At 32.8% G+C, this 25,538-nt stretch overlaps 4 protein-coding genes across 7 annotated transcripts; 3 read left to right on the top strand and 1 right to left on the bottom strand.

Moving 5' to 3' along the window:
• Positions 1-244: 244 nt before the first annotated feature.
• Positions 245-3,982, top strand: LOC133681048 (uncharacterized). 4 transcript variants are annotated; one of them, XM_062104136.1, is made up of 6 exons: positions 245-1,566; positions 2,067-2,521; positions 2,638-2,870; positions 3,132-3,274; positions 3,363-3,501; positions 3,592-3,982. In XM_062104136.1, the coding sequence occupies exons 1-6, from the start codon at positions 1,211-1,213 to the stop codon at positions 3,658-3,660; spliced, it is 1,395 nt and encodes a 464-aa protein (XP_061960120.1). In that variant the 5' UTR covers positions 245-1,210; the 3' UTR covers positions 3,661-3,982. The 4 variants fall into 4 exon arrangements, with proteins under 4 accessions (XP_061960120.1, XP_061960121.1, XP_061960118.1 ...); XM_062104137.1 differs by having other exon boundaries at positions 245-1,111; positions 1,280-1,566; positions 3,363-3,982; XM_062104134.1 differs by having other exon boundaries at positions 3,363-3,982.
• A 2,823-nt stretch (positions 3,983-6,805) lies between these two features.
• Positions 6,806-10,009, top strand: LOC133681050 (4-coumarate--CoA ligase 1-like). The gene is made up of 5 exons (XM_062104139.1): positions 6,806-7,885; positions 8,810-9,008; positions 9,132-9,345; positions 9,445-9,547; positions 9,659-10,009. The coding sequence occupies exons 1-5, from the start codon at positions 6,890-6,892 to the stop codon at positions 9,767-9,769; spliced, it is 1,623 nt and encodes a 540-aa protein (XP_061960123.1). The 5' UTR covers positions 6,806-6,889; the 3' UTR covers positions 9,770-10,009.
• Positions 10,010-12,041: 2,032 nt separating this feature from the next.
• On the bottom strand, positions 12,042-16,546 carry LOC133681053 (histone-lysine N-methyltransferase, H3 lysine-9 specific SUVH1-like). Its single transcript, XM_062104141.1, has 3 exons — positions 16,417-16,546; positions 14,100-16,277; positions 12,042-12,436 (listed from the first exon to the last, which is right to left on the bottom strand). Exon 2 carries the CDS (start codon positions 16,167-16,169, stop codon positions 14,160-14,162), a length of 2,010 nt encoding a protein of 669 aa, XP_061960125.1. The 5' UTR covers positions 16,170-16,277; positions 16,417-16,546; the 3' UTR covers positions 12,042-12,436; positions 14,100-14,159.
• Positions 16,547-22,468: 5,922 nt separating this feature from the next.
• Positions 22,469-23,749, top strand: LOC133680773 (cytosolic sulfotransferase 15-like). The gene has a single exon (XM_062103756.1). It carries the CDS (start codon positions 22,565-22,567, stop codon positions 23,558-23,560), a length of 996 nt encoding a protein of 331 aa, XP_061959740.1. The 5' UTR covers positions 22,469-22,564; the 3' UTR covers positions 23,561-23,749.
• The last annotated feature ends 1,789 nt before the right edge of the window (positions 23,750-25,538 follow it).

Here is a 25,538-nt window from a genome sequence, read left to right on the forward strand (position 1 = left end):
TTTAGTTATCGGACCTTTTCTTCTTTTCTCCATTTTTATATTTTTTATTTTTTTATCGCGCATCAATAAACTTTTAATTATTCTCATAATTAAACAATCCATGAACTTGTTCACATTCTCGAAAATTCAAAACACATCGTAAACCCTAGATTTGTGAACATGTGATCTAAAAAAAACAAAGTTACACTCAGCTAAATACGCCATTATTTTGACCAAAACCTTAGCCCCTGTTCATCTTCCACACACAGACCAGCCACTGCCGCACAGCTACACGCCAACAGAAAAACTCATCCACACCACAAATCCAGTAACTAAAACCGAACCAGAAGAAAATTGTTTCAAGAAAACAAACCTCTTTCCCATAAACCTCCATGGTAATAGAATCAGCATTCACTGCTCTGCTGCCTAAGAACCCACCAGCCTCGCCCACTGCCCAATGCGTATCAACTATAACAAACCCAACAGCAGCCCCCAAACCAGACCGGTCCATACCAGCAGAAGGACAGCAACCCTCTTCTCTCCATCTGCATCGGGTCAAGTTTTCTAACCATGTTGCATGATGTGAATTAATTAATTAATAGAATCTCTTAGTTGTGTTTCATAAAAAAAAATGTGATCGCGTAGTAATTGTACACGATTTAAATTTACGAAAAGAAACAAGTAATGTTGAAAATGGATAAAAAGATTAAGAGATTTCTCTTCATTGACTGAGACAGAAGAGACTTAACAAAGATATAATTTCTAGCAGGGGATCAAATATAGCACTAGCCCAAATCAATAGAATTTATTATGTTTTTATGTAGATGAATCAAACTTTTTGTAGCTAAATTCGTTGTTGAGTTCAGTTTCAATTAATTCGAATTATCTCCTCCCATTATGTAGTGTATAAGGGATGATATATTTTTTTTATGAGTGATGCAAATCCCCCTTTTTTGGTTGATCTCCTCCAATATTTTTTTTTCCTTTCCACTAAATGATAGGAAAAGGACAAAAGGCCATAACGCGTGCCTGGCCTACACTCCTTGGCTAGGAAAAGCCATGTAAAGCAAGTCAATCGAAGGTACAAAAGTGTTGAACCCTCGAGGAAGTTGCCCAAGAAACCGCTTCCATAGTAAGTTCTTGACAGAAATTTAAGTAGTAGATGTTGAGAGACACTGGTGCAGTGTGAGAGAAGAGGATCAAGGTTGAAGACAGATTTTGTGATAAGAAAATGGCAATAGAACCCGCCTTCTTTGATCCTTTTATTAACAATGATGGTTACTTTCCATCTTTCTTGCAGCAAAATGAATCAGAAGATGAAATTTTACGTGCTCTGTTAGATGCTCAATTTGCTGAAGAATTACAGTTCCAAGAGGCTCTAAAGGCTTCTTTGATCAGTTGTCAGATTCCTAGCAATGTGCCATCATCAACTCCGTCCAAGACCAACATGGAAGCAATTTCACCACCGCGAGTGCTAGAAAAGGGTGAACCATCTCTAAGTTCCTGTGACATGTGCCTGGAAAGGAAGGAAAAGTATCAGATCATTAAAAATGAGAGCTCTGGTCTGATATTTTGCTTAGGCTGCAGGTCAGTAAGTTCTAAATTTGAGAACAGCATATATTGAATGTCTTGTCCAAAACATTATTGCTATTATGTCTTTATTATATGAGCTTGTTGATGATGTTACTAAATTCACAGAAAATAGAAGATTACAAGATGTCATACAAAATTGCTCTTCCACCCAAAATCCCAAAATAACTCAATCTCTAGCCACCAAAATATAGAGAATGTAAGCACTCCCAGAAAAGTCTTACCTAAAATATGACAACTTTAGATTTTTATATGGATTATATACATGAGTATTTATTTTTTCAATTTTGCCCAGAATTTAAGATAAACCCAAGAAATGTAATTTTTTGCTATTAGTAAAAGAATGATTTATCAAGTTCAGAGCCTTTTCATTGGTCGTTCAGTTAGGCAGAATTTTCTTTAATTTTTTGTTTCCTCGCTTAGAAAAGTGGCATCACTTAATTGAGTTTTGTTTCAAGAACTGCTGTGTTTTAAAATTTTTGAATAATTTTTTACAGCAAAACTTTGGAACTTTTAGAAAAGGAATGGTGCAGCCAAGAGTTGAGTATGGACACGAGTTCTAGAAATGACACTGGCAAGTCTCTCACTGTTGATGCCAGTAATGGTAATCCGACACCAAAGACTGAAGCTGAATCAGTAAGTCCTGGTGCAGTGAAAGTTATCAGTCTCAACTCAGCACCAGATGAAGGTGAGTTGGGGTTTAATGAAAGTAAGCATGTGAAAATGGCTGAAACCATTGCCGCAAAACAGCAGGGTCCACAGAATCCTAATCCTAAAGCATGGGGACATACAGACATGGATCAGAATCAAGCCATCACAAGTAATGCTGATTCTGAGATGGCAGTTGACAGAGAAAAAGGAGGCTTCCGAACATGCCCCAGATATTTCAAGAGCACTGCTGCACGATCTCTAGATAGGTCATGTGTGGGACAAATAAGTAACACGCGAGGAGGTATTGATTGTATTCAAGTAGTTTTATCTGCTCAATTCTGTGCCATTGAATCTAAAATTCTGCCAATAAATCATATATACTCTAAAATCTAAATGACATGCTGTGCCATTGATCAGCAGGTAACCCCAGCAGATCATACCAAGAAATGGCTGTGGACCAGATCAGGAAAACGACTGAGGACAGTCACCAGTTTATCTGGATGAACAACAAGGTAGCTGAAGAACAAAGGCACCTAAAACTTCTTGAAGAATCAAATGTCATAATGAGGGAGAGGCTGGAAAATGCAATGAGGGAAATTGATGTTTTGAGACAGAAAATCAAATTGCAGCATGAACAGAACAAGGAAGAGGTGATAGTTACCGAAAGCTCATGAGCTTATATGTCTTGCCTTTTCTGATAATTCTCTAGTTAAACAATCACTACTGTCCATGAAAACAATGCTAGTTATTCATGATGAGTTACCTCCATAATCCTTACATGATATCTAGTGCTAGAGGTGTAGCTTCTCGTTGCTTTGACCTGTTTTGCTTACATGATTTTGATTTTAACTGAATAATCTCTGCATGTCCCTTTATCCATTTTGACTGATCATAACAATTCTTTTCCTAAGATGGACTTTCAAGAACAATTTTTCAAGGACCAAATAAAGATTATTCTTGAAAAAAGAGATAAAGAGAGCCTAGATGAGGAGGAGCATGAAAACGTCCATGAATCCAATGAAAGTCCTTGGAATACAGAGGATGACAAATACGGGTATATAACTGGCACCTTTATTGCTAGATATAAATCACAATTTTTTGTTTCAGTAGGGTTCTCTTCACTCCATCATTTCTTGCTACAGAGTGCAGGAAACTGCCATGTCCAGAGCCATGTCCAGAGCCAAGTCCAGAATGAATAAAAAGAAAGAGAAGGAAGTAGCTGAGAAAGGAAAGCTAGCAGAGGAACGAGGAGGACAAGATGAAGGCAAGGAAGAGGAAGAGGTCAGTCTAGGAAATCTGTATGTGAAACTCATGGAGAATTCTCTTGAAACAGAAGACCCCAGTAATGTCTATGATTCTGTGATGGAGCAGAAAAGAAGATTGAGGAGCATGCGGGCTGAGAGACAAAGGCTTCAGGCTGCATTAAGGTTGAAGTTTTAAACACCTGTTTCAGCCCAACAGCACCTCCTTTTCGTTGTGAACTATTCAGCCTTGTTATCCATCACCAGTCTGTAAGCAGAACAATTTCTTTGCATTTGAGGAGATTAACATGCAGAGAAATGCAATTTGCCTACCTGCATTGCTTTAAATCAATTATATTATGTTGTGACTAATTGTGTGGAACGATAAGTAATTTGTGGCTACAATTATGCCTAGAACTTGTATCGAAGTTCCCTGAGGAACTGTGACCGTTGCGTTGCGTGTATTGCTCTTAGATGTTTGATTACCACTTATTGTACACATGTTTTTGATTGTGCCTCCACTCATTTAGCAGTTGAATATTATATTTTCCTGCATGACATAGTTATAAGAGCAGGATTTGGTGAATATAAATCTTTCTATTTTTTTTATCAAAATAAAATGATATTATTTTGATAAATAAAAACTCGATTCAAAATGAAAACTCTAAGTCAGCAGGCTGCGGGTCACCGAGACCAAGTTTTATGACTATATTGCATGATGTGAATTAAAAGTTGGACAAGAGAACATGATTTTTAATTTGAACTAATTTGAGTTTAGGTGATAAGGAAGAGATGAGGAAACTAGCTGGTTTTGGATGATTATGCTGATGTCGAGCTTAATTATTTTACAGGTCCAGATTTATTTTTAAGGAGATTGTTCTGCATGTTCTTGTTTTTTTTTTTTTTTTGGTTGTTGTTACTTGTTCCTTGGATTCCTCTTCATTGACCGAGACAGGAGACCGAACAAGATTCTATTTTGAGCTTTGAACTTGTATAATTTGATTCGATTATTTAAAGATGCATTTCCATTGAGCTCCACCAACTCTATGTCAGGTCAAATTTCTCAGACGGGGCTTATCGACTCAGACAAAAAAATTCTCACATGTGGTAGTGGTGGAAAAAACAAATTATTGGTGAAAATCTTCAAGTCTAACCTAAAAGCTTACGGGTCGGATAAAAAATATATAATTACATTAAAAAATATAGATAATGTTATTTTTAATTGTATGTGATCAAATATTTAAAAAGATAATTAAAAACTTGATCATTTTATCAAATAAAACTCATGAACATTAATATCAATCAATTTGATGGTCGAAATATACGAGAATAATTAGTTTTTCTTTCTACACTGGATTCTAATAAAGATTTCTCTCTCTTTCCAAATTCAGGATTTAAAAATAACATAAATAAAGTTATAAATCAGGGCTGAAAAAATCTAACTTTATAGATTGAGAAATTAAAATGTATTTTCAACACCAACTTTAAACACATCAAAATAAATAAATAAATAAATAAATTAATATCCACAGTACTTTTACGAGTATTTGAAGAATGATTAAGATCAATCAAAACACCCAATGTTTTAGTTGTTTATATGATAAGTAAAGAAAAGAAAAGAAACAAGCAGCGTTGAAGATGGATAAAAAGATAAAGAGGATTTCTCCTCTTTGACTTCGGCCCACCAAGTTCCTATTCCGAGCTTTCGTGTAATTTGATTCGATTATTTAAAGAAGCATCCCCCGTTTAAGCTCCACCAACTCCATGTCAGGTCAAATTCCTCCGACGCCCATCGACTTGGACAAGATTCTGCTTTCATTGGAAAGTTTTGCCTGCTCTCGATTTTGCTGTAGGATTGGTTGCATGGGATCATTCCTCATCATTTAATGACGTTGGCATGAATACAAGGGATAGAGAAGTTAGGTCACTCCTCCTTTAATATATATATATATATATATATATATATATATATATATATATATATATATATATATATATATATATAGACACACACACACACACACATATGCATGAGGACCATGGCTATGATGAAGGTTTATAGGGTAGTTGTGATTGAGATATGTCCGGCACTAGTTTTTTGTTGGTGTGATTTCTCATGATGACGGGAAAATTATATATTTATATATAATGGATAATATTTGTTGGAATGATTTGTTTATAAAATAGGTTTTGTAGATTCATGTTAGATTTATACATACCTTGTCGATAAGAATATAGCTTTAAATGTTGTTCTTTTCTTTGAAAAAAATAAATTAGAGTCCTGAACTCGAACCCTTTTGTGAAAAAAATATATTTATGTAAAATTTAATTTATTTTTTTATATAATTTGAATGATGAAATAAAAATTTACTTGAACCGCTCATGTTATGTTATGGTAAAATCCATTTAATCAAGGTAACTTTTGTGTTTTGCCCTTGGCTTGAAAATTTTTACACTCTCACATCCGAGTAAATTGTAAATTATTCTCTCTAATTTTGTAAAATGAATTAAATAGTTCATCTAGATTCAAAAACTAATTAATTACTCTCTCTAATTTGTAAAATAAATTAGAAAAATCTAAGTGAGGTGACCAGTTCTCAAATGACTACTCTACTTGGAAGCATCACAACTCAATTTGAAAACTAAAATTAAAAAGATTTAGATTATTAAATTATCAGTTAATTCATGGGTTGTCTAATCAATTATTGTTAATTAAAATGATAGTAGTTTTGATAATTTAATCAAATTTTAATTGGATTTAAACAAGTCAATTCAATTAGATCACAAAATATCTAATTAAATTAATATTAGAAATATAACATGATTAACCTCTAAAAATCTCAAATTTCTCTTATAAACTCGTACAATTAGGCTAGATTTAACAGCTATTATTCCAACTCGCCAAGACAACTATTAAAATTAATAAAAAAAAATTCTAATAAAGCACTTCCTAATTGTTAAAATAAATGTCTAAACACTAAATTAGCATTTTAATTTTGAGGCAGTAGGTGAGGGAGGAGAGGCGCAAGTGCTGACAAATAAATTAGTGAATAAAATATGATGGATCGGTGGTCTGTGAAAAGACAGGTGGAGGCCAAGCCACCCTCTCTCAAGTCAAAAGGCCACTTTCATAACCAACCCAAATGGGAACCCACCACCGTTCCTCGCCATTAAAACCCTAATCTCACCAACCCAACTCCACAGATTCTTCACCAAACGCAACCCATTTTTCAATCAATGTTTTCCCTATATTACCCCCCAACAACTCCACAATACCCCATTTGTCCTTTCACCAACCCCCGCCCTCCACGCCAACCAATTCTATATCAGCATGAATGCTCTGCACTCTGCTCTCTCAGGTCTCCTACCATCAAAAAACAGAGAGCACCTAAAACTCACCATCTCTCCCTCTGCATCTTTAGCCCGCAATGGACGCCATAATGAATCCACAAGAAGAATTCATCTTTCGCTCAAAATTACCAGACATCTACATCCCGAAAAACCTTCCTCTGCATTCATACGTTCTTGAAAACTTGTCTAAATATTCATCAAAACCTTGCCTGATAAATGGCGCAAACGGAGATGTCTACACCTATGCTGACGTTGAGCTCACAGCAAGAAGAGTTGCTTCTGGTCTTAACAAGATTGGTATTCAACAAGGTGACGTGATCATGCTCTTCCTACCAAGTTCACCTGAATTCGTGCTTGCTTTCCTAGGCGCTTCACACAGAGGTGCCATTACCACCGCTGCCAATCCTTTCTCCACCCCTGCAGAGCTAGCAAAACATGCCAAGGCCTCAAGAGCAAAGCTTTTGATAACACAGGCTTGTTACCACGAGAAGGTTAAAGATTTTGCACGAGAAAGTGATGTTAAGGTCATGTGCGTAGACTCTGCCCCAGATGGGTGCTTGCACTTTTCAGAGCTAACACAGGCTGACGAAAATGAAGTGCCCCAGGTCGACTTTAGTCCTGATGATGTTGTAGCATTGCCTTATTCATCAGGGACTACAGGGTTACCAAAAGGGGTCATGCTAACGCACAAAGGGCTAATAACCAGTGTGGCTCAACAAGTAGATGGAGACAATCCTAACCTGTACTTTCACAGTGAAGATGTGATTTTATGTGTGTTGCCTATGTTCCATATCTATGCTCTGAATTCAATAATGCTTTGTGGGCTGAGAGTTGGTGCCTCGATTTTGATAATGCCAAAGTTTGATATTGGTACTCTGCTGGGATTGATTGAGAAGTACAAGGTATCTATAGCACCAGTTGTTCCACCTGTGATGTTGGCAATTGCTAAGTCACCTGATCTTGACAAGCACGACTTGTCTTCTTTGAGGATGATAAAATCTGGAGGGGCTCCATTGGGCAAGGAACTTGAAGATACTGTCAGAGCTAAGTTTCCTCAGGCTAGACTTGGCCAGGTATGCATGCCCCCTTCATTTTTCTGACATCATATCTACAGTTTTTTTAAAAAAATTTGTTCGATTATCTCTATCATTTTCCCCATTCTTGTTTGATCAACTGAAAACTACAATCCTTCGAAAGGGGGGCATCTTTTTATCTGGTTTTAAACGTATATTCTCCTAATTTAATGCTTGGTAAAATCTGTTCTTCAATAATTTAGCGTTTACTATATGACAGGAAATATTTTTTTTCTTCTGGGATGACAGAAAGTACGTTATTATACTGCTAATATACTCCTCCAAATTAGTGGTCTAAGAATAACATCAAGGGGGGGAAATCAAAGAAAACCCATTTGCGAAAAGGGGTTGGAAACCAATAAAAAGAAATCTATAAGACATGATCATAGATTTTTTTTATTGAAGTAGGTCCACCATCTCCTATCCCAGATATGGACTCCACGTCTCCACCCGGTATCTGAGCTGCACAAAGCTGATGGGCCGGCTCTGTTATAGCATACAGGGACCGAATTTAATACTCTTGAATCGACATTAATTAGTCTCTCTTTCTTCATTAAAGTTAATAAATGTGTACCATTTCAATGGAATTTAGATAGGCCTTGTAGGTTAGTTGTGTCCTGCTCAGTGATTACAAGTATTAAAACCTGAAAAATAGGTTATATTCTTAGCCTTTCAAGGATGTGTTGATTTTTACGTTTCAGTTTGTGTTTTACGGTATTAAATTGATTTTTTTTTAATGATTTTAATATGATAATATAAAAATGAAAAAATATATTTTAATATGTTCTGATGCACTTGTCTTTTGGATCATTCCCATGTCTTGCATGCATGAATTGTGCTTTAATGCATCCAAGATTTTAATGTTAAAATAGAAAACATGCATACCAGAGCAAGGCTAATCAATGATTTAATTTGATGTAATAGGGATATGGAATGACCGAGGCAGGACCTGTTCTAGCAATGTGCTTGGCATTTGCCAAGGAACCATTTGACATAAAACCAGGTGCATGTGGGACTGTCGTCAGGAATGCAGAGATGAAGATTGTTGACCCAGAAACAGGGGCCTCTCTACCGAGGAACCAGCCTGGTGAGATCTGCATCCGGGGTGATCAGATCATGAAAGGTAAGAAAAAGTCTCCCCATTGAAAAATCAGATAATTGTGTCTTAATCTTATGTGGATTAATTTTTTAAAAATATATATATATATAATTCTGAAATGCTGTGTGGACTTTTGTATATGTCCAGGATATCTTAATGACCCTGAGGCAACCTCAAGAACAATAGACAAACAAGGATGGTTGCACACAGGCGATATCGGCTACATTGATGACGATGATGAGCTTTTCATCGTTGACAGATTGAAGGAATTGATCAAATATAAAGGGTTTCAGGTTGCTCCTGCTGAACTCGAAGCTTTGTTACTAGCCCATCCAGAGATATCCGATGCTGCTGTAGTAGGGTAAGTGCCAGAGACCAGCACCCTAGCTACCGCTCTAATGGTAACCTGTTTCTTAACCCTCGAATATGAATCTCACATGGGAAATAATTTCAATTTCAGAATGAAAGATGAGGATGCAGGAGAAGTTCCTGTTGCATTTGTAGTGAAATCAGAAAAGTCTCAGGCCACCGAAGATGAAATTAAGCAGTATATTTCAAAACAGGTAAACCTACTCTTCAATCAATTTATTTCTTATTAACTGAGAGAGAGAGAAACGACAAGCTGTGCTTCCACTAGTTGCTGACAAGATTACAACATGATCATGATGATGCAGGTGATATTCTACAAGAGAATAAAACGAGTTTTCTTCATTGAAGCAATTCCCAAGGCGCCATCAGGCAAAATCCTTAGGAAGAATCTGAGAGAAAAGTTGCCAGGCATATAACTGAAGACGTTACAGAACATTTAACCCTATGTCTTATTTCTTTAAATACTTGCGAAAATGCCAATGAATCATTGTAGTGTTGAATCAAGCGTGCTTGGAAAAGACACGTACCAAACGTAAGAATATTACTGTTCTTGTATACAAGCTCTTTAATGTTGCTTTTGTACTTGGGAAAACATAAGTTCTCCTGTCGCCATGTGGAGTAATTCAATTGAATATTTTGGTTTTTTTAATGATAAATCAAGTGATATTGGTAAGGAGAGACACATCATGGAGTTGGTGATTTGTTCCACCAGCAACAGAAAGCAATAAAGAAACCTCTTCACCATAATTGCTTGTCATCATCACTTAGACAAACAGTGGATGGAAGGACAAGTTGCTTTCACCACTGAGTTAAGTTGATCCATCCGTTCCAATGGTGACGAAATTTATCGATGACGACTTCAATGTCTATAGCAACAACTTAAAGCTATCCCTGCTTTTACAAGCAAATATATATATATATATATATATATATATATATATATATATATATATAAACACTCTTGTAAAAGGACAATCAGTTTAGTAGCAACAACGTTTTAACTTTATCATAATTTTAAAAGTATATTGCTTGCAGCTTTACACTAAAAACTCTACTGAGACATAGATTGAAAAAAAAAAACAAAGCAACTCCTCATGCTGCCCAACACCACACCTGCATGTATCCCCATGGGCTTGAACACATCTCCGGTCCAATATACTTGAATTCAAGTTTATGTTTGTTTTTTGAAAAGTTATTTTTAAAAAATAATTTTATAAATTTTCATGTGTTTGTTTGTCATTAAAAAAATTAATCAACGAAAAACACTTTCTAATCAAAGAAAAATTTAACTTTGTTTCTAAGAAAGTGTTTTCCTGAAACACTTTCTAGAAGTTGTGAAAAAATTAGAAATGTCATATTATTTGCTGATTATATCAAATTTGGTTCTCCAACTTTTGATAGCTATATATATTTTATTTTGAATATTTATTTTTCAATTTCATTTCTTAAAATTTAATTTTTATACTAACTTTGGTCCTCATTTTTCTAATTATTATTTGTTTTTCCCTTATTATTTTTTTATTGAAATTTTTTATCTATCAAATTGGATCCATATTTTTTTTATTGTTATTTATTTTATTTGAAATAATTTATGAAATGTTAATTATTATTATTTTAATTTCTTCATCTTTTATTTTTTTTAGATTTGATCTCTATTGTTTTAATTATTATTTATTTTATTTGAGATAATTTATGAAATTATAATTTTTTTTCAATTTCATTCTCATTCAACTTTTTAATTTGTAAGATTTGTTCCTCATTATTTTAATAAACTTGAGAAAAATAAAGCATTAATAAGTTATTTTTCAGTTCATAACCAAACACTGGAAAATATTTTTCAACCTATTTTTCATTATACTACCAAACATAAAAAAATAATTCATTTTCCCGAAATTCACTATTAAAAAAAAAACTACTTTCCAGCAAACAAACAGGACCCAAGTAGAGCTACTAATTCTATTTTTCATTCCAAACAAGTTAAGAAAACTCATCTAAATCTAACATTAACTTGAGATTTTTTCAAGAACTCACAAGAATTTTTTTTTCAGGATCTTTACATGAATTTCTTAATAATTTATACTAATTCAATATATTTTATTTTAAATGAAATACAACTCAAAATATCATATTAATTTATAAAAGTAAAATAACTCGAGCTTTTTTTCTATAAAAAAAAGACAAGATTTATTAATTATAAATACCTCATAAATCCACCAAGTTTAAGGTTTATAATCTTTTTATTTTTAATATTTTTAACATACATATTTTTAAAATTCTCATATCCATTAATTACAAGTATCAATTCACCCCGATTTACTACGTATCAACTACCCATCAACTACCGGCCACCCATTTATACTTTTCAAGTCAACTATACTCATCTATACTTTTCAAGTCAACTATATATACCTTGACCGGAAAAATAGATTAAATTATTAAAACTAAATGATTAACCACTATTCCAACCACTGAAAAAAAAAAAAAAAAACTTTATTCTTCAACATATTTTAAAATATCATTAGTTTAGCACACACTTCAATCCTAGCACATCCTAGAAATTCATTGTTGTAGGATCAAATTTATACGAGAACGGATGTTTTACAGAGATTTTTAACTAGCATACCTCAAACAATATTCTTGCATGGCAGAGCGCATGGGTCATGAAAAAACCATTGCTAACATTGAAAAAGAAGAAAGGAAAACCTTACTAGATTAAGATCAGATTATTCACAGCTACAGAAACATCGGATCTTCTGTTAACCAACAGTCTGGCGTTCCTACAGCATTGGTAAGGTGCAAAATATTACAGTTATAGGCGCAAGTATAAACATACTGCTACAGAAGCTTCATCAAAAGCTTATTATATTACAAGGGCTAACAAACTTCACTAATTATGTGGTCTGCACAAAATTTGAAAGCCCCAAAGACCTCCTTCAAAAGTCGTGCGCCATGAAAAAGGGTCTTTAGCAGTCTGTCCTACCTAGCTCCATATGATGACAGGGAAACTGAAAAGGGATCCCTATTTGACCGTAATGCTGCGCAAAAGCACACTTCAAAAGGCATAGTTTTAGCATCCCCTGGGACTGCATTACAAGAAATGAAGTAAGACGAGATGTCTCAATGATGCAATGGAGATTTAGAAAAAGGTGAAGAAAACAGCATCAGAGCAATTCTGAACAAAATCATAGCTACAATCACTTTCCATTACAGGATAAGAGAAAGGATGGAAAAAGTTACTTCCAAGGCTCACATTAACAAAAATATGTGCTTGCACCAGGCCTGTATAAATACAACCAGCCAAAAAAGAATAAAGAAATCCAAGATATCATTCAAAATGGAAACACACAATATCCAAGTTCAAATCAGTTTCTATTACAGGTGCTTGCACTATGCATGTCTAAACATAACCAGCCAAACAAGTTTGGCGAGATCATATAAATTGGCAACTCCAGCAGCATAGGCAAGAAGAATAATTTCTGATATTCAAGATGGTTGGGAACTCCTTGCATACAATAGCTGCAAATACAATTAAGTTCCGAATTAAAACTTCTTGCTTTCTATTAGTTACACGTTAAGTGGAGAAAATTCTTAAGCAAGTCCGGTTTTCTTCTTTTGGGTCAATACCTAATCTAATTCCAGCCACTAAAGCAATGCGAATGTAAGGTAGGGCAAATATTTACTACACTAGCATGGAGTAAGTCATATGTAGTGTGAATTTGAAGGAAACAGCTTATTGATATGCTAATAACAGACACCCTAAGTATCTTTAGTTTGGGATGGTATTAGGAATTTGGAGGGATAGGGCATTAGGGGTTTGGTTATTAATGAAACCGAGGAAAAGGTATGGCTGAAATTGAAACACTTGGTGAGCATGGTTTTATGGGAAAGCAATAAAAAGAAGATTTAATTTACTGGACACTTTTAACAGGGTCTCACTGATCAATGTTCAACTGAAGATACTTGAACAAAGCAATCAGGGGATAGCATAGAATCACAAGCAAGAAAATAAAATCTTACATACAAAGGTTCCACACCAATGACTCCTCGAAAATAATGAATAAGGAAAAAGCCATTCGCCTATCAAGATTTGATTATCATGGATCCTCATTTAGCAAGAGTTTCAGCCACAAACAACAGTTAGTATTTTTCAATAGATTAAGAATCTAACTACTGGAATTAAAAAGAGAACTAAGACAATCAGAGACGATGCAATCGGTCATCAAACAGCAAGAATAAAATTGGCTTCTACAACATTGTAACAGAATTATTCATGATCTGCTACATGTTTTATTATGTTAACTGTCCCACTTAAGAACATGTTTCTGGATAGGATCACCTTGACAGTGATCAGTGCGTTGCTTCCAATAAATATAACTTTTGACTATACAAAAGCTAGTATTCAAGATATTAAGCTGCCTTGCATAGAAAACTTATTAAATTAAAACTTTTTTATTTATTGAACATCACTATATTATGCATTTGAAAAAGTTCAAAGATTTAGTAGATTAACATCTTTTAAACACGCTATTTTTTATTTTCCCTCAAATTATCTGTGTGATATGCTCACAAACAAGCTTCTAATTTTTGCGTGCATATAATACCTTTACAATTCACAAGTGAGTTGGACCCAAAAAAGCACACCAACATCACGTAATTGGCATGATGGAAGTGAGTAAACCATGCACAATTATGAGCATCAGAAACTACTAGCTACAAATAAAAATAAACACAGGAAAGACTTCAAACCTTTTCAGCCCTGACCATGCTTGCAGCCACCAAAACCCACAAACATGCACAAGTTAACCATCAACCAAAGTAGCCCCGGCAGATTGGAGCTCCACATAAACATTTCCTTCTTCCACGTGATGTGCTCCCACCATCAGCTGCAGCCTCACCCGAGCAAGATTTCCCATAATCGAAAGTCAACTCTGTCATAGGGGGGATGTGTCTCATTGCAAAAAAGGCAATGTGGATAAAAGATTCATTGTTGTTTTCGTACATAATTGGCTGCCAGAAAACATTTGGATAACAACTGTGATTCATGAATCGAGCTACATTTCCAACATTCTTTGAGCTTATGACCAAGGGAGATGGGACATTGGGTTCCTCGATAGCTTCAATAGAACCGTCCTCCTCTACTAACCCAGGTTCATAGTTCCACTTGAAAGATTCATACACGTGGGTGGTATCAAACACATAACCATCACCTTCACCTTCTCCTACCTGGCTAACCTTTTCTATCACTTCACCAGCATATTCACAAATAAAAGTACCCGCACGAAAAGAATCCCATGACCGCAGGCCCCAACCTCTGTCCTTTGTTTTGAACACTTCCAAACGAGCTTTTAAGCCAGTCTGAGATGCCCGATTTTTGCAATTAGGGAAGCATGGACATGTGGGACCACATTCATGTATCATTGGAGCCCGGCAGACTAAAACTCCATTGGCAGTGTACGGGAAGTTACCTTCATTTTTTCTTATGCAGGAGCAGTTCAAATTGCCTGGTTGGCATGCATTTCGACAGTTGCAACCATAAGCAGGCTGTGTTAATTTAAATGATTTAGAATACTTGACAGTGGAGACATATGTGAAGTAAGCAGGCCCCTTCTCTTCATCAACATCGTTTACGAGTGCAACAGGCATGCTTTCAGCCCCTGAAGTGAGATCTGGAAGAATTAGTCCAGCCCTTGAGGAAAGCCCTTCCCTCCACTTCTCAATTGATTTCCAAACACCAAAAGCATCTGGCTGCCCAGGAATTCTAACCAACTTATACTTGAAAATATTGCAACCAGATTTTGCCTTCTCCACCCACGACTCCTGGATCCTAAACAGGCCATCATATACATAGACCTTTGACGTTTGATTGACAGAGTCTTTCATACCCCGAATGACTCTCACTTCATTGCCCCGGCGCAAACTCCTCTCTAATGCAAGGTTACCCCTCTCAAGCTTCTGATCAGTTGCTCCTTTATCCTTGTTGGCAGCCCCTCCCTGCCCACTGTATATTAAAACATCCTTATCCTCTGCATCATCATCATAATAACCAGACGAAACGATACTTACAGCCAGCGGTTCTTCCTCTAAATCATTCCTCACTGACATGTAGTCAATCCCAGCCATGGATGGAGCATGCAATCCCAGTAAGCACATTTCCATTCGGAAAAAGAAAATATCGCCAATCTCAACTCCAGGAACTGTTCCAATTCTCTTCCTCATATTTGTTCGCACCTGTTTAGTCATCAAAATATTCCCTGCTTTCAGATCCGCCCGCCTAATAATCCCAGCAGGCGATTCCTTAGCATCTTCTAATTGACTAAGCCTTCTCCTAAGTGCATCGAACCTCATTTGTATACTATGAACTACTTCCCTGTTACCATCATCCCTTTCAGACAAACTAACTCCTACAACAAAATTATTCTCATCAACAGACAAGGTAAAATCCAAATCTTGAATCTTCCTCGCTCTTTTCTGCGAAGAAGACTTGGGTTTCCGCTTAGCTGAGCCCGTGCTACCGTCATAGGACTCATATTCTCCATCAAAAGCATCCCCGTTGGACTCTGTAGCTCTAAACGAGCGAAGGGGAGCTGCAGGAGTGGTGTGTGTCTGTTGGTTAAGGTCAGGTGTTGCTTGTGAACCCTGTGGTGCACTAAAAGGATAAAATGGTGCAAACCCAGATGAGTAAGGCCCAAATGGTGGTGCTTTGGAACTAGAAGGAAACACCGGTACTAAAGTACGCAGTGGTTCCACATCCAAAACTCTTGTCTTATCAATTATAGGTGTTGAATTATTACCTGATCCACCTCCTTCCATTACCATTTAACACAAACAAAGACAGCTCCCAAAATACCAACAAACATCAAGAAGCCACGGTGACCTAAAAACCAAAAAAAAAACCCAATTCACTGCATGCTTGATTCTCTCTTCCTGCAACAAGAAAGAGGAAATTAAGGTCTGCATGTTGTTAAAATAAGCAGAAATTGAAGATCTCTGAAGTTATTTGGACCCACATTTTGAAATTAATCAATAAATTACAACAAAAGAAGAGAAGGGTTAGATTATTTACCTCTCAACAATTTGTTGAATGCTTACTTAGGGCTTGTAGAGAGAGAGAGGCAGAGAGAGAAACTGAGAGTAATAGTAAGACGGGTTTGTGTGTGAAGAGACATGATCTCACTTTGCTTTGTCCGATGTTGTATAGAGTAGGGAATAACTATATCTTTGACCTTAGAGTTTTTATAATGTTTCACTTTCACCCCTCTTAGTTTTAAGTTTTCAATATTACTCTCATGATTTCCTAAAAGTTCAATAATTCCATTGATATTCAATAAAATAAAAATAAATTAATATTATTCGCATACTTTGTTCATAGAAAATACAACACTAGTAATTGGAGCTCGTTAAAAAAAAAATGGAGTGACGTACAATAATATTTAGTATTATAGTATGGATTGTTTTTTAAAATAGTTTTTATTTGAAAATATATTAAAATAAATTTTTTCATTTTTTATTTTAACATAGCATATAAAAAAACCATTAATTTAAAGCTTTTTCAAGCCAAAAACACTTAAAAGAAGTTGTGCTAAACACTCTGATGAAGTGTTTAATATTATGGTAGCTATTATTTTTTGTTTTGTCTATAATTAATAGAAAAAATTATTTAATTAATTAAATAGTTTTTTATTTTTTTAATTGGATTCTACATACAATTGCATTTATTAAATAATTGAATCTATTACTGTCAAAATTCATGTTGATTTTTTTTTGTTAAAAAAACATTATTAAAAATAAGCGAAGTTTAATACCTTAACGTGTAGTCATGGATTCAAATTCATGTTGATACTACAGTAACTGGTTTCATAAGTTAGCCCACTAAGACATTTTGGAGCCACTTGAATATTCTTAACAAAAAGGAAATGATAGGCATACAATCTCCAACTCACGTACCTCTTTCCTCCGCCGTTTATGGCTGAGTTCTCCAACATCACGGCGGCGGAGCAAAAATTTGAGAACCAAGTTATTCATAGAGTGTTCAATCCTTATAAAACTCATTTGAAGATTTTGTAAAAGGGTTTTGTGTGGAGAGGGAGGAGGTAAAATCTTTTTATTTTGTAATTATCGACTCGACGGTGTATGAGAAGAAAAAAGATTAAGATTTGGTGATAGCTGGAATTATTGCTAAAAACTTGAACTTTCTTTTTAATCTTGTTAGAATGTTATTGAATGAAAATGCAGTGGTAAATGGCTTGTCAAGGATGAAATAACATGAGATTATTTTGGATGGTACAGTGAAATAGTTATTAAATATGATTTAACTTGATGTGTCGATACTCTAACCCGGAACTAATATGGATTGAACTTCACTTTAAATCTTCTGAAAATTGACTTAGCTAAGCCTAGATGACATAACGGGTTAACCTCAATCCGGTTATTCCAGCTAAATTTGAGTGAGATTCAATTCTATCAACTCGAATCAATTTTTTTAAACTGAAATGATATTAATTTTTATAAAAAAATTGATCTAGAGATACACGAGTTGACCCAAGAACTCAGTAATCTAAACTTTAAGTCAAGTTAAACCCTGGATTATATCTTACAACTATATACATATAAAGGGTGGATATTCTTAGCTCGAACTTGAAATTAGTTATGTGTGCATCTTTTTGTCGCTCATCTTGGTTTTCTATTTAATTTTTGAGTCAAATTCGAGTGAGATTCAATTCTATCAACCCGAACCAATTTCTTAAAATTTAAATGACATTGTTTTTTACAAAAAAAAAATGACTTAGAGATACTCAAGTTGACCCAAGAACTCAATAATCTAAACTTTAAGTCAAGTTAAACCCTAGATTGTATCTTATAACTATATACATATAAAGGGTGAATATTCTTAGCTCGAACTTGAAATTAGTTATGTACACATCTTTTTATCGCTCATCTTGGTTTTCTATTTAATTTTTTAGTTTGAACAATGTCACTTTAACAAAACATTAACTTGTTAAAGCTAAATTATTGCAGTCACACCCAAAAAATACTATTCATTAGAATAGTGTTTTGTTTTTTTAATCTTTTTTGTTTAGTTTTTTCTTTCAATTTCACCATTCAACAACCCAATCTTTTTTTATTTAGTTTTTTTATTCAATTTCATATTTCTATATTAGGTTGTTTTAAGATTTATGCTTCATAATTTTTTTTTATTTTCTTTATATTGAGTTATATACTAATCTCATGGATTTAGTTTTTTTTCTTGATTTCAACCTTTAAAATTAGATATGTTTGGAGTGAGTCTTCATAATTTATTTTATTTTTTTTCTATGAATTTATCTCAATCTCATTATAAAAACCCAATAAATTATAATTCGAATAAAATAAATAAAATACTTAAATAGATTAAATAAAGGATTTCAAGTATTGTTAACGAATACAATGGAATAAAAAAGAGGTGTTATGGTGTAAATTAAATAAAAAGAAGAATTATGGGGAAAAAATAGAAATAAGAAGTAATGAGGATCAATGTGTATGTACAAGAAATATTGGACTATAAACACCTCATTTTTCTCTCTTAGCTGGTGGTTTGAAACAAAGAGGGGAGGATTTTTGTTTTTTTTTCTACTAGTGTTGTAAGTGTTTTGGAAGAAGAAATTTAAGCTAGGGTTTGAAGAAGGAGAAGAAAAAAACTTGATTTTTCTTGCATTCTTCCCTTGAATCCTTATCAAAGTAAGGTAAAGAACATGCTCCAAATAATTAATTTCTCTAATTTTATATTTTGATGAAGGAATTGAATTCATGTGGTTATGTGAAATTGTGGGTATATGACATTAATTGTGGGAATAATGCAAATAATGATTGAATCATGATAGAAAACATAAGTTATTATTAAGTAAGTGTTTAATTTTAAATAGAAGAAACAAAATATATTTCCCCCCTTTTATTAGAGGTTTCAACCAGAAAGGAAGATTTGGGAGATGTAAGATTTTAATGTAATTATTTGGAAATTATGGGAAAATATAGGTTTATAGATGAAATGAGTAAGGATTTTTTCAAAGAGAGAAGAAAAATCCTCATTTTCTTCTTTTAGGTACATTTCGGCTAAGAAGAAGAAAATTAGGACAATTGAGTTTCGATAAAATTATTTAGAAATCTTACCAAATTGTAAATAATTAATGTTGATAGGTTAATTGAATAATGATTTTTGTAAGAAGGGAGAGAATTTCTCACCTTCCCTTATTGAAGTTCAGCCATGACACACAAAAAATAAAGAAAAGGGATAAAGGTTTCAATTTGAACTTCGTTAATATATGAAAGTGGTTTTAGACGAATCGAGTGAATTGTTGGAGAGTTTGGAGACTTACATCGATAAAAAAAATTAAAAAAGGATTTTATCCTTCTTGATTTAAAAGTTTAATCAAACTTATTTAAGGATGTTATATTTAATCAAGCAATATATAATTAGTATTAGAATTATACCGGTTCAAATGAATGAGTAATAATATGGTAAATTGTGTTAGTACAAAGGAGACCACAAGACCTAATTAGCAATAAGAAACCTTTTAGTGAGCACAGACACTAAGTAAGTGTTCAACACCTTAAAGTAACTTAATAACTTATTTCAAGTGATTATAGAAGGAATTTTCTTAGATTGTAATTTTAGCATGGAGTTATGAAATAAAAAAGGAGTTTAATGTCTTTTTGAACGAGTAAGTTCGAAATTTCATTTCCTAGTTAATGGAAATAATAGCTTGTTGAATAATCAAGTCAAAAGATTATTTCCTAGTTAATAAAAATAATACCTTGTTGAATGAGTGAGTCCAAAAGATTATTTTCTAGTTAATGAAAATAATGCCCTGATAAATTGATGCATGAAGATGATTATTTCTTGGTTAAGAGAAATAGTGTTATGATGAGTAGGCAAGTTAAGAGAAATAGTCTAATGGATAATTATAGAATTTAATTGATTTAAATTGAAGTTAAATATGTTAGCTTGTTATAGACATTTTTGGTATTTTTGTAAATTTATTTATATTCAGAAATCATATTAAGAATGGATGAAATCATTGAATTACTAAAGATAAGATATTTCATTTAATTATACGAAAATACATTAATGCACGTGAATGTTAGTCCTTATTTATTTGTTTATCGTAATGTACAATTTTAATCATGCTTAATATGATTATGTTTTTAGGTACATCATATTCTTGAACCAATATTTTGTTGTAATACACTTTTATGTTTAAGAATTATAATATTTAACTTAATTATTTATGTATGATGTAATTTAAGATGTTGCTATTATTCGATTGTTTACATATTTTAAACATAATTACTTTGAAAGAAATTGATGCATGCCATTAATTAGTTAGCTTTAAACAATCGATCTATATAGAATATGAAAATGAAAATTTGATATTATAATTGAGTTTTAAAGGTTCAAATGATGGGATAAATGTCGTGATTGATGTTTACAGGTTAATAAATATTAAGTCGATAACTTGGTATAAAAAAAATACAAAGAAAACTCTGCTAAAATTTCAGTTATATATAAAATTGGTAACTACGAATATATGTATTATAATTTATGATTATATTTGGGGCTGTTACATTCATAACTCAAGTTGCGGGTTTAAAAAGTTAACTAACACTCGTGTTATTATTCTTGCCACCTTTTTCTAATTGTTTTTTCTTCTTCGATTTTAATTTGCTTTATATGTGGTTATCTTAATCTAATGATTTGGGTTATGAGATAAGAAAGTTACCCTGAGTTGACTTTGTTTAATTTTTTTGTCTTTTTTATTTAATTTTTTTAATTGGAATGTATAGTTTTTTTTACTTTCTATGAAGTTATTCCGATCTCATGACCCAAGTATCGAGTTTGACAAGTTAACCCGAGTTAACTCATTTCAATTTTTTTATCCTTTTTAATTAAATTTTTTTTTTCAATCTCACCCTCCAACAACTCAATCTTCTTTTTATTTATTTAGTTTTTCTTTTAATTTTATCTTTCAATATTTAGTTATTTTAGAATTGGACTTCATAATTTTTTTCAATGAAGTTATCTGGATCTTGTGGATTTAGTCTTTTTTTTTCCTTGATTTTAATATCCAACAATGGATTTGTAGGAAATGGAGCTTCATAATTTTTTTTACTTACTTTTTATGAAGTTATCATAGTTTTATGATCTAAATCGCGGGTTTAACATGTTAACCTAAATTGATTTAGGTTTTTTTACTCCCTTTTTTTAATTGATCTTTTCTCTATATTATCCCTCAACATTAAGTTGATTGAAAATTGAATTTTATATTTTTTTTATTTGCTCTTTGTGGAGTTATCTCGATATCATTACCCAAGTTATAGGTTTGACAAGTTAACACGGGCTTATTTAGGTAGTTTTTTTTTTATCATTTTCTTAATTTAATAGTTTTTTTTTCAATTCCATCCTTTAACATTGAACTGATTAAAATTTATTTGTATAATTTATCTTGATTTACTTTTTATAGAGCTATCATGGTCTTATAAAACGAGTCACAAATTTAAAAACTTAATTAATATGTCAGATTTTTAATATTTTTTAAAAAGTATTATTTAATATATCTTCATATCAATATTTTTAAAAAATATCATTTAATATGTGTCGTATTTTAAATTTATATTTATTAAAAAAAATACATTAACAATGTTTATATATTTTCTTATATTAAAAAAATATTCAACCCGAGCGCAGTGCACATCAATAATCAATAATGTAGCATGTATTATTACAAGTAAATAAATCGAATGTATAGTTTTCGCTTTCAACTTTCAAGAGTTGATGTTGAAGGGTAACCGCTAGCTGTGTTCACTTGGGTATTTAATGAAAAAATGGATGTCACTGCAGAGCCCATGCATCAATCACTGTGACTTGGTTTTTTCGCCATATTCTCCTCGGATTGATTTTATAAAAATGGGTTTGTTTTCATGGGACAGTCGTCTAGATCATCACGAACGTCATGGATTGTGATATTTTGCCAAATCATTTGAAGTATTTATTTATTTATTTATTTTCTTGCTCGATTTCGTTCTCCTCCATTAATTCCCCCTATATAGTCATAAAAATAGTCTCTTTTCCTGTAAATAAATAAATGAGAGGTGATTAATTACTTCCCTTGGTCTCTTGAGTTAGTTTCTCCTCTTATATATTTTGCGCCTACACTGACCAATTCTCCCATTGCCATCTCATGGAGGAGACATCCAAAATGCCTCCAATCACAGAAGAAAATCTCCAAGAACTGCTCCTCGCCCTTCCCAGCGAGAAAAACATTGATGGCACAAATTCTCTCTATCTATACCAAGGGGCTTGGATTCCAGGTTTTAACTTGAGAGGTGTGGATTCCTTTCAACGCCGCTTTATTGCTCAAGACACCGATATAATTGTGGCTAGCATGCCAAAATCAGGCACTACTTGGCTGAAAGCCCTAGCTTTCTCGGTTGCAAAACGCCACATCTATGGCCCCAGAGAAAGTCCTCTACTCTCGACCTCACCTCATGAATTAGTACGTTTCTTCGAGACTGACCTTTACTCGAAAGACCAGCCCCCAGATCTCGAACAACTTCCTCCTCCGAGGATTTTCGGTTGTCACTCCCATTACGCAAACTTGCCAGAGTCCATTCGAGATTCCAAGTGCAAAGTTGTGTACATATGTAGGAATCCTTTGGACCAAATTGTCTCTTTTTTTCAGTTTGCACACAAGTTCAAATTAGATGATGGCACTTCTTTATTGTCACTGGATGAATGCTACGAGAACATTTGCCGTGGTGTCCAGAGTCAAGGCCCCTTTTGGGATAACGTGTTGGGGTATTGGAAAGCGAGCTTAGAAAGACCAGACAAGGTGTTGTTCTTGAAGTATGAGGAGCTGAAAGAGGATATAGTCTTTAACTTGAAGAAACTGGCTGAGTTCTTGGGGCTTCCCTTCACCGACAAAGAAGAAAAGGAAGGGGTTATTGAAGAAATATCAAGGCTGTGCAGCTTCGACAATCTCAGGAATTTGGAAGTGAACAAAAATGGTGTTCGTCCAGTATCTGGGGCTCCAAACAGTGCCTTCTTCAGGAAAGGAGAGGTGGGCGATTGGGCAAATTATCTAAGTCCTTCCATGGCTGAAAAATTCTTCAATATAGTAGAAGAAAAGTTGGCTGGGTCTGGTTTATCCTTCAAAACATCTCAGGAAAGTGCCTAGCTATGGGGTGCTTGAATGTCCTTAATTCCCTTGTGTTCTTGTGAGTGTGGATTTCATGAAACTTGTTAAGCGAACCCGCCCTTGTTGTTTTCCTGGAAAGAATCTCCATCCCAAGAAATCTTAGAATCTTTGCTTAATTAAGCCTTCACTGTTTTGGTTAATAATGTTAATTTCAAGTTTTTTTTTTAATTATGGGTGTACAGACCAGCTTACACGTACTTTAATTAATTCTTCGAGATTTAAAGTTAAGGACCAAATAAATTTTTAGTGATTTTGAGATTTGTGATATTTAAAATAGTTATTTTTAAAAAATAAATTCAGAAAATAATTCGTGTGAGGTTTTTCTAAAAAAAAAAAAGAAGAAGAAAAGGATGTTGAGGTATGGTTTCCACATAGTTATTTATGAGATTTAAATTTGGTTTCTAAAACATATGCATTAGGTAATTTTGGTATGCAGTTTTGGATTGTTATTGAATATCAAGTGAATCAACAAATTAAATATTAATTAAAGGATACTAATTTTCTGAATAAAAAGATAAAATAATTTCATACTAAAGTAAGGATTTCTCATCTTCGTGTCTCGTTCACATGTTAGCTTTTTGAGAAAAATATATATAATAAGTTTACTTTTGAAATACAAATTAATATCATGCAATAATTTTTATGCTAATCTTTTAAAAATTATCAATTAATTAATTTTTGTTTTTTGTAATTTTTTTTAAAAAATAAGGCATTATAATTTATAACTTTTAGAATGTCCAATGCAAAAATAATTTATAACGCAATCTATTATATATATATATATATATATATATATATATATATATATATATATATATATATATTACTGTAAGTCTTGATTGTATTCAGATAAAATCATGATAGTAAAAATAGAAAATATGATTTTTTATATTTATAAATACTTTTCTAAAATAAAATTTTTAATGATATTAGTATAATGATGATTTTCTCTGAAACTTTTTAAACATTATAGAGATTTGAAAAAATAAATTTACATGAAAATAAATCTTTAATTAAAAAAAATTGGATTTATTCATGCTCTTTCCTAATAATAAAGGTTCAACTAACAAGAGCTTCTAGTAAACTTGTTAAGAGTCCTAATTTAATGCTGGTAATCAATCACAACATTTTATTTTTTTCTTAATTTATTATGAATAATTAAAGGTATCAATATATAAAATAAAAATCATTTATATTTTAATTAATAATCATTATTGATTTATATTTTATCTTTATCTTTTAACACAAATAAATAATAAATAATAGAGTTTAATGAATGTATTCAAATAATTTTGAAGGTTGTTTTAAGGTATTCTTTTAATAAAAACGTATATGTTTTTACGTTGCAAAATGTTTTTGAAAAAATTTAAATTTTTTTTATTTTTTTCTTGGTTTCAAATTAATATTTTTTTTAGTATTTTCATATTATTTTGATGTACTGATGTCAAAAATAATTTTTAAAAAATAAAAAATATATTATTTTAATACATTTCTAATTTAAAAACTCTTTAAAAAACAACTATAACTACAATTCAAAATAAAATATGTTAGGAAAAGACAAAATAACGAAGGTGGCAACAATGTTTATGACAAGGTTCGGAGGGTTTTTTTTATTAAAATAAAAATAAAATACATTTCAAGAATAAAGTCTTGAAAAAACAAGTGCAGTTTCAAGACTTTTTGGTGAAATAGTATAGCTCGATGACACTGTTCCAAATTGCACAACTTAATTCTTTTTAAAATATATATAGATTATGATTAGTTTTCTGGTACGTCTGCCGAGTCAAATTAATAATTCTTTTAACGTTAAAAAAATATTCAGCAAGAAACCGTTTGGAGTAGTTGTTAAACCTAATATAGTGGGTGGATTATCTTTTTGTTTAACTTGAATTATTGACAAATTGATTCACACTAAAAAACAGAAAGTCAAGGTGTGAATAGTAAATTTAAAGATTTA

The sequence above is a fragment of the Populus nigra genome, chromosome 1 (assembly GCF_951802175.1).
Source record: "Populus nigra chromosome 1, ddPopNigr1.1, whole genome shotgun sequence".
NCBI lineage: Eukaryota > Viridiplantae > Streptophyta > Magnoliopsida > Malpighiales > Salicaceae > Populus > Populus nigra.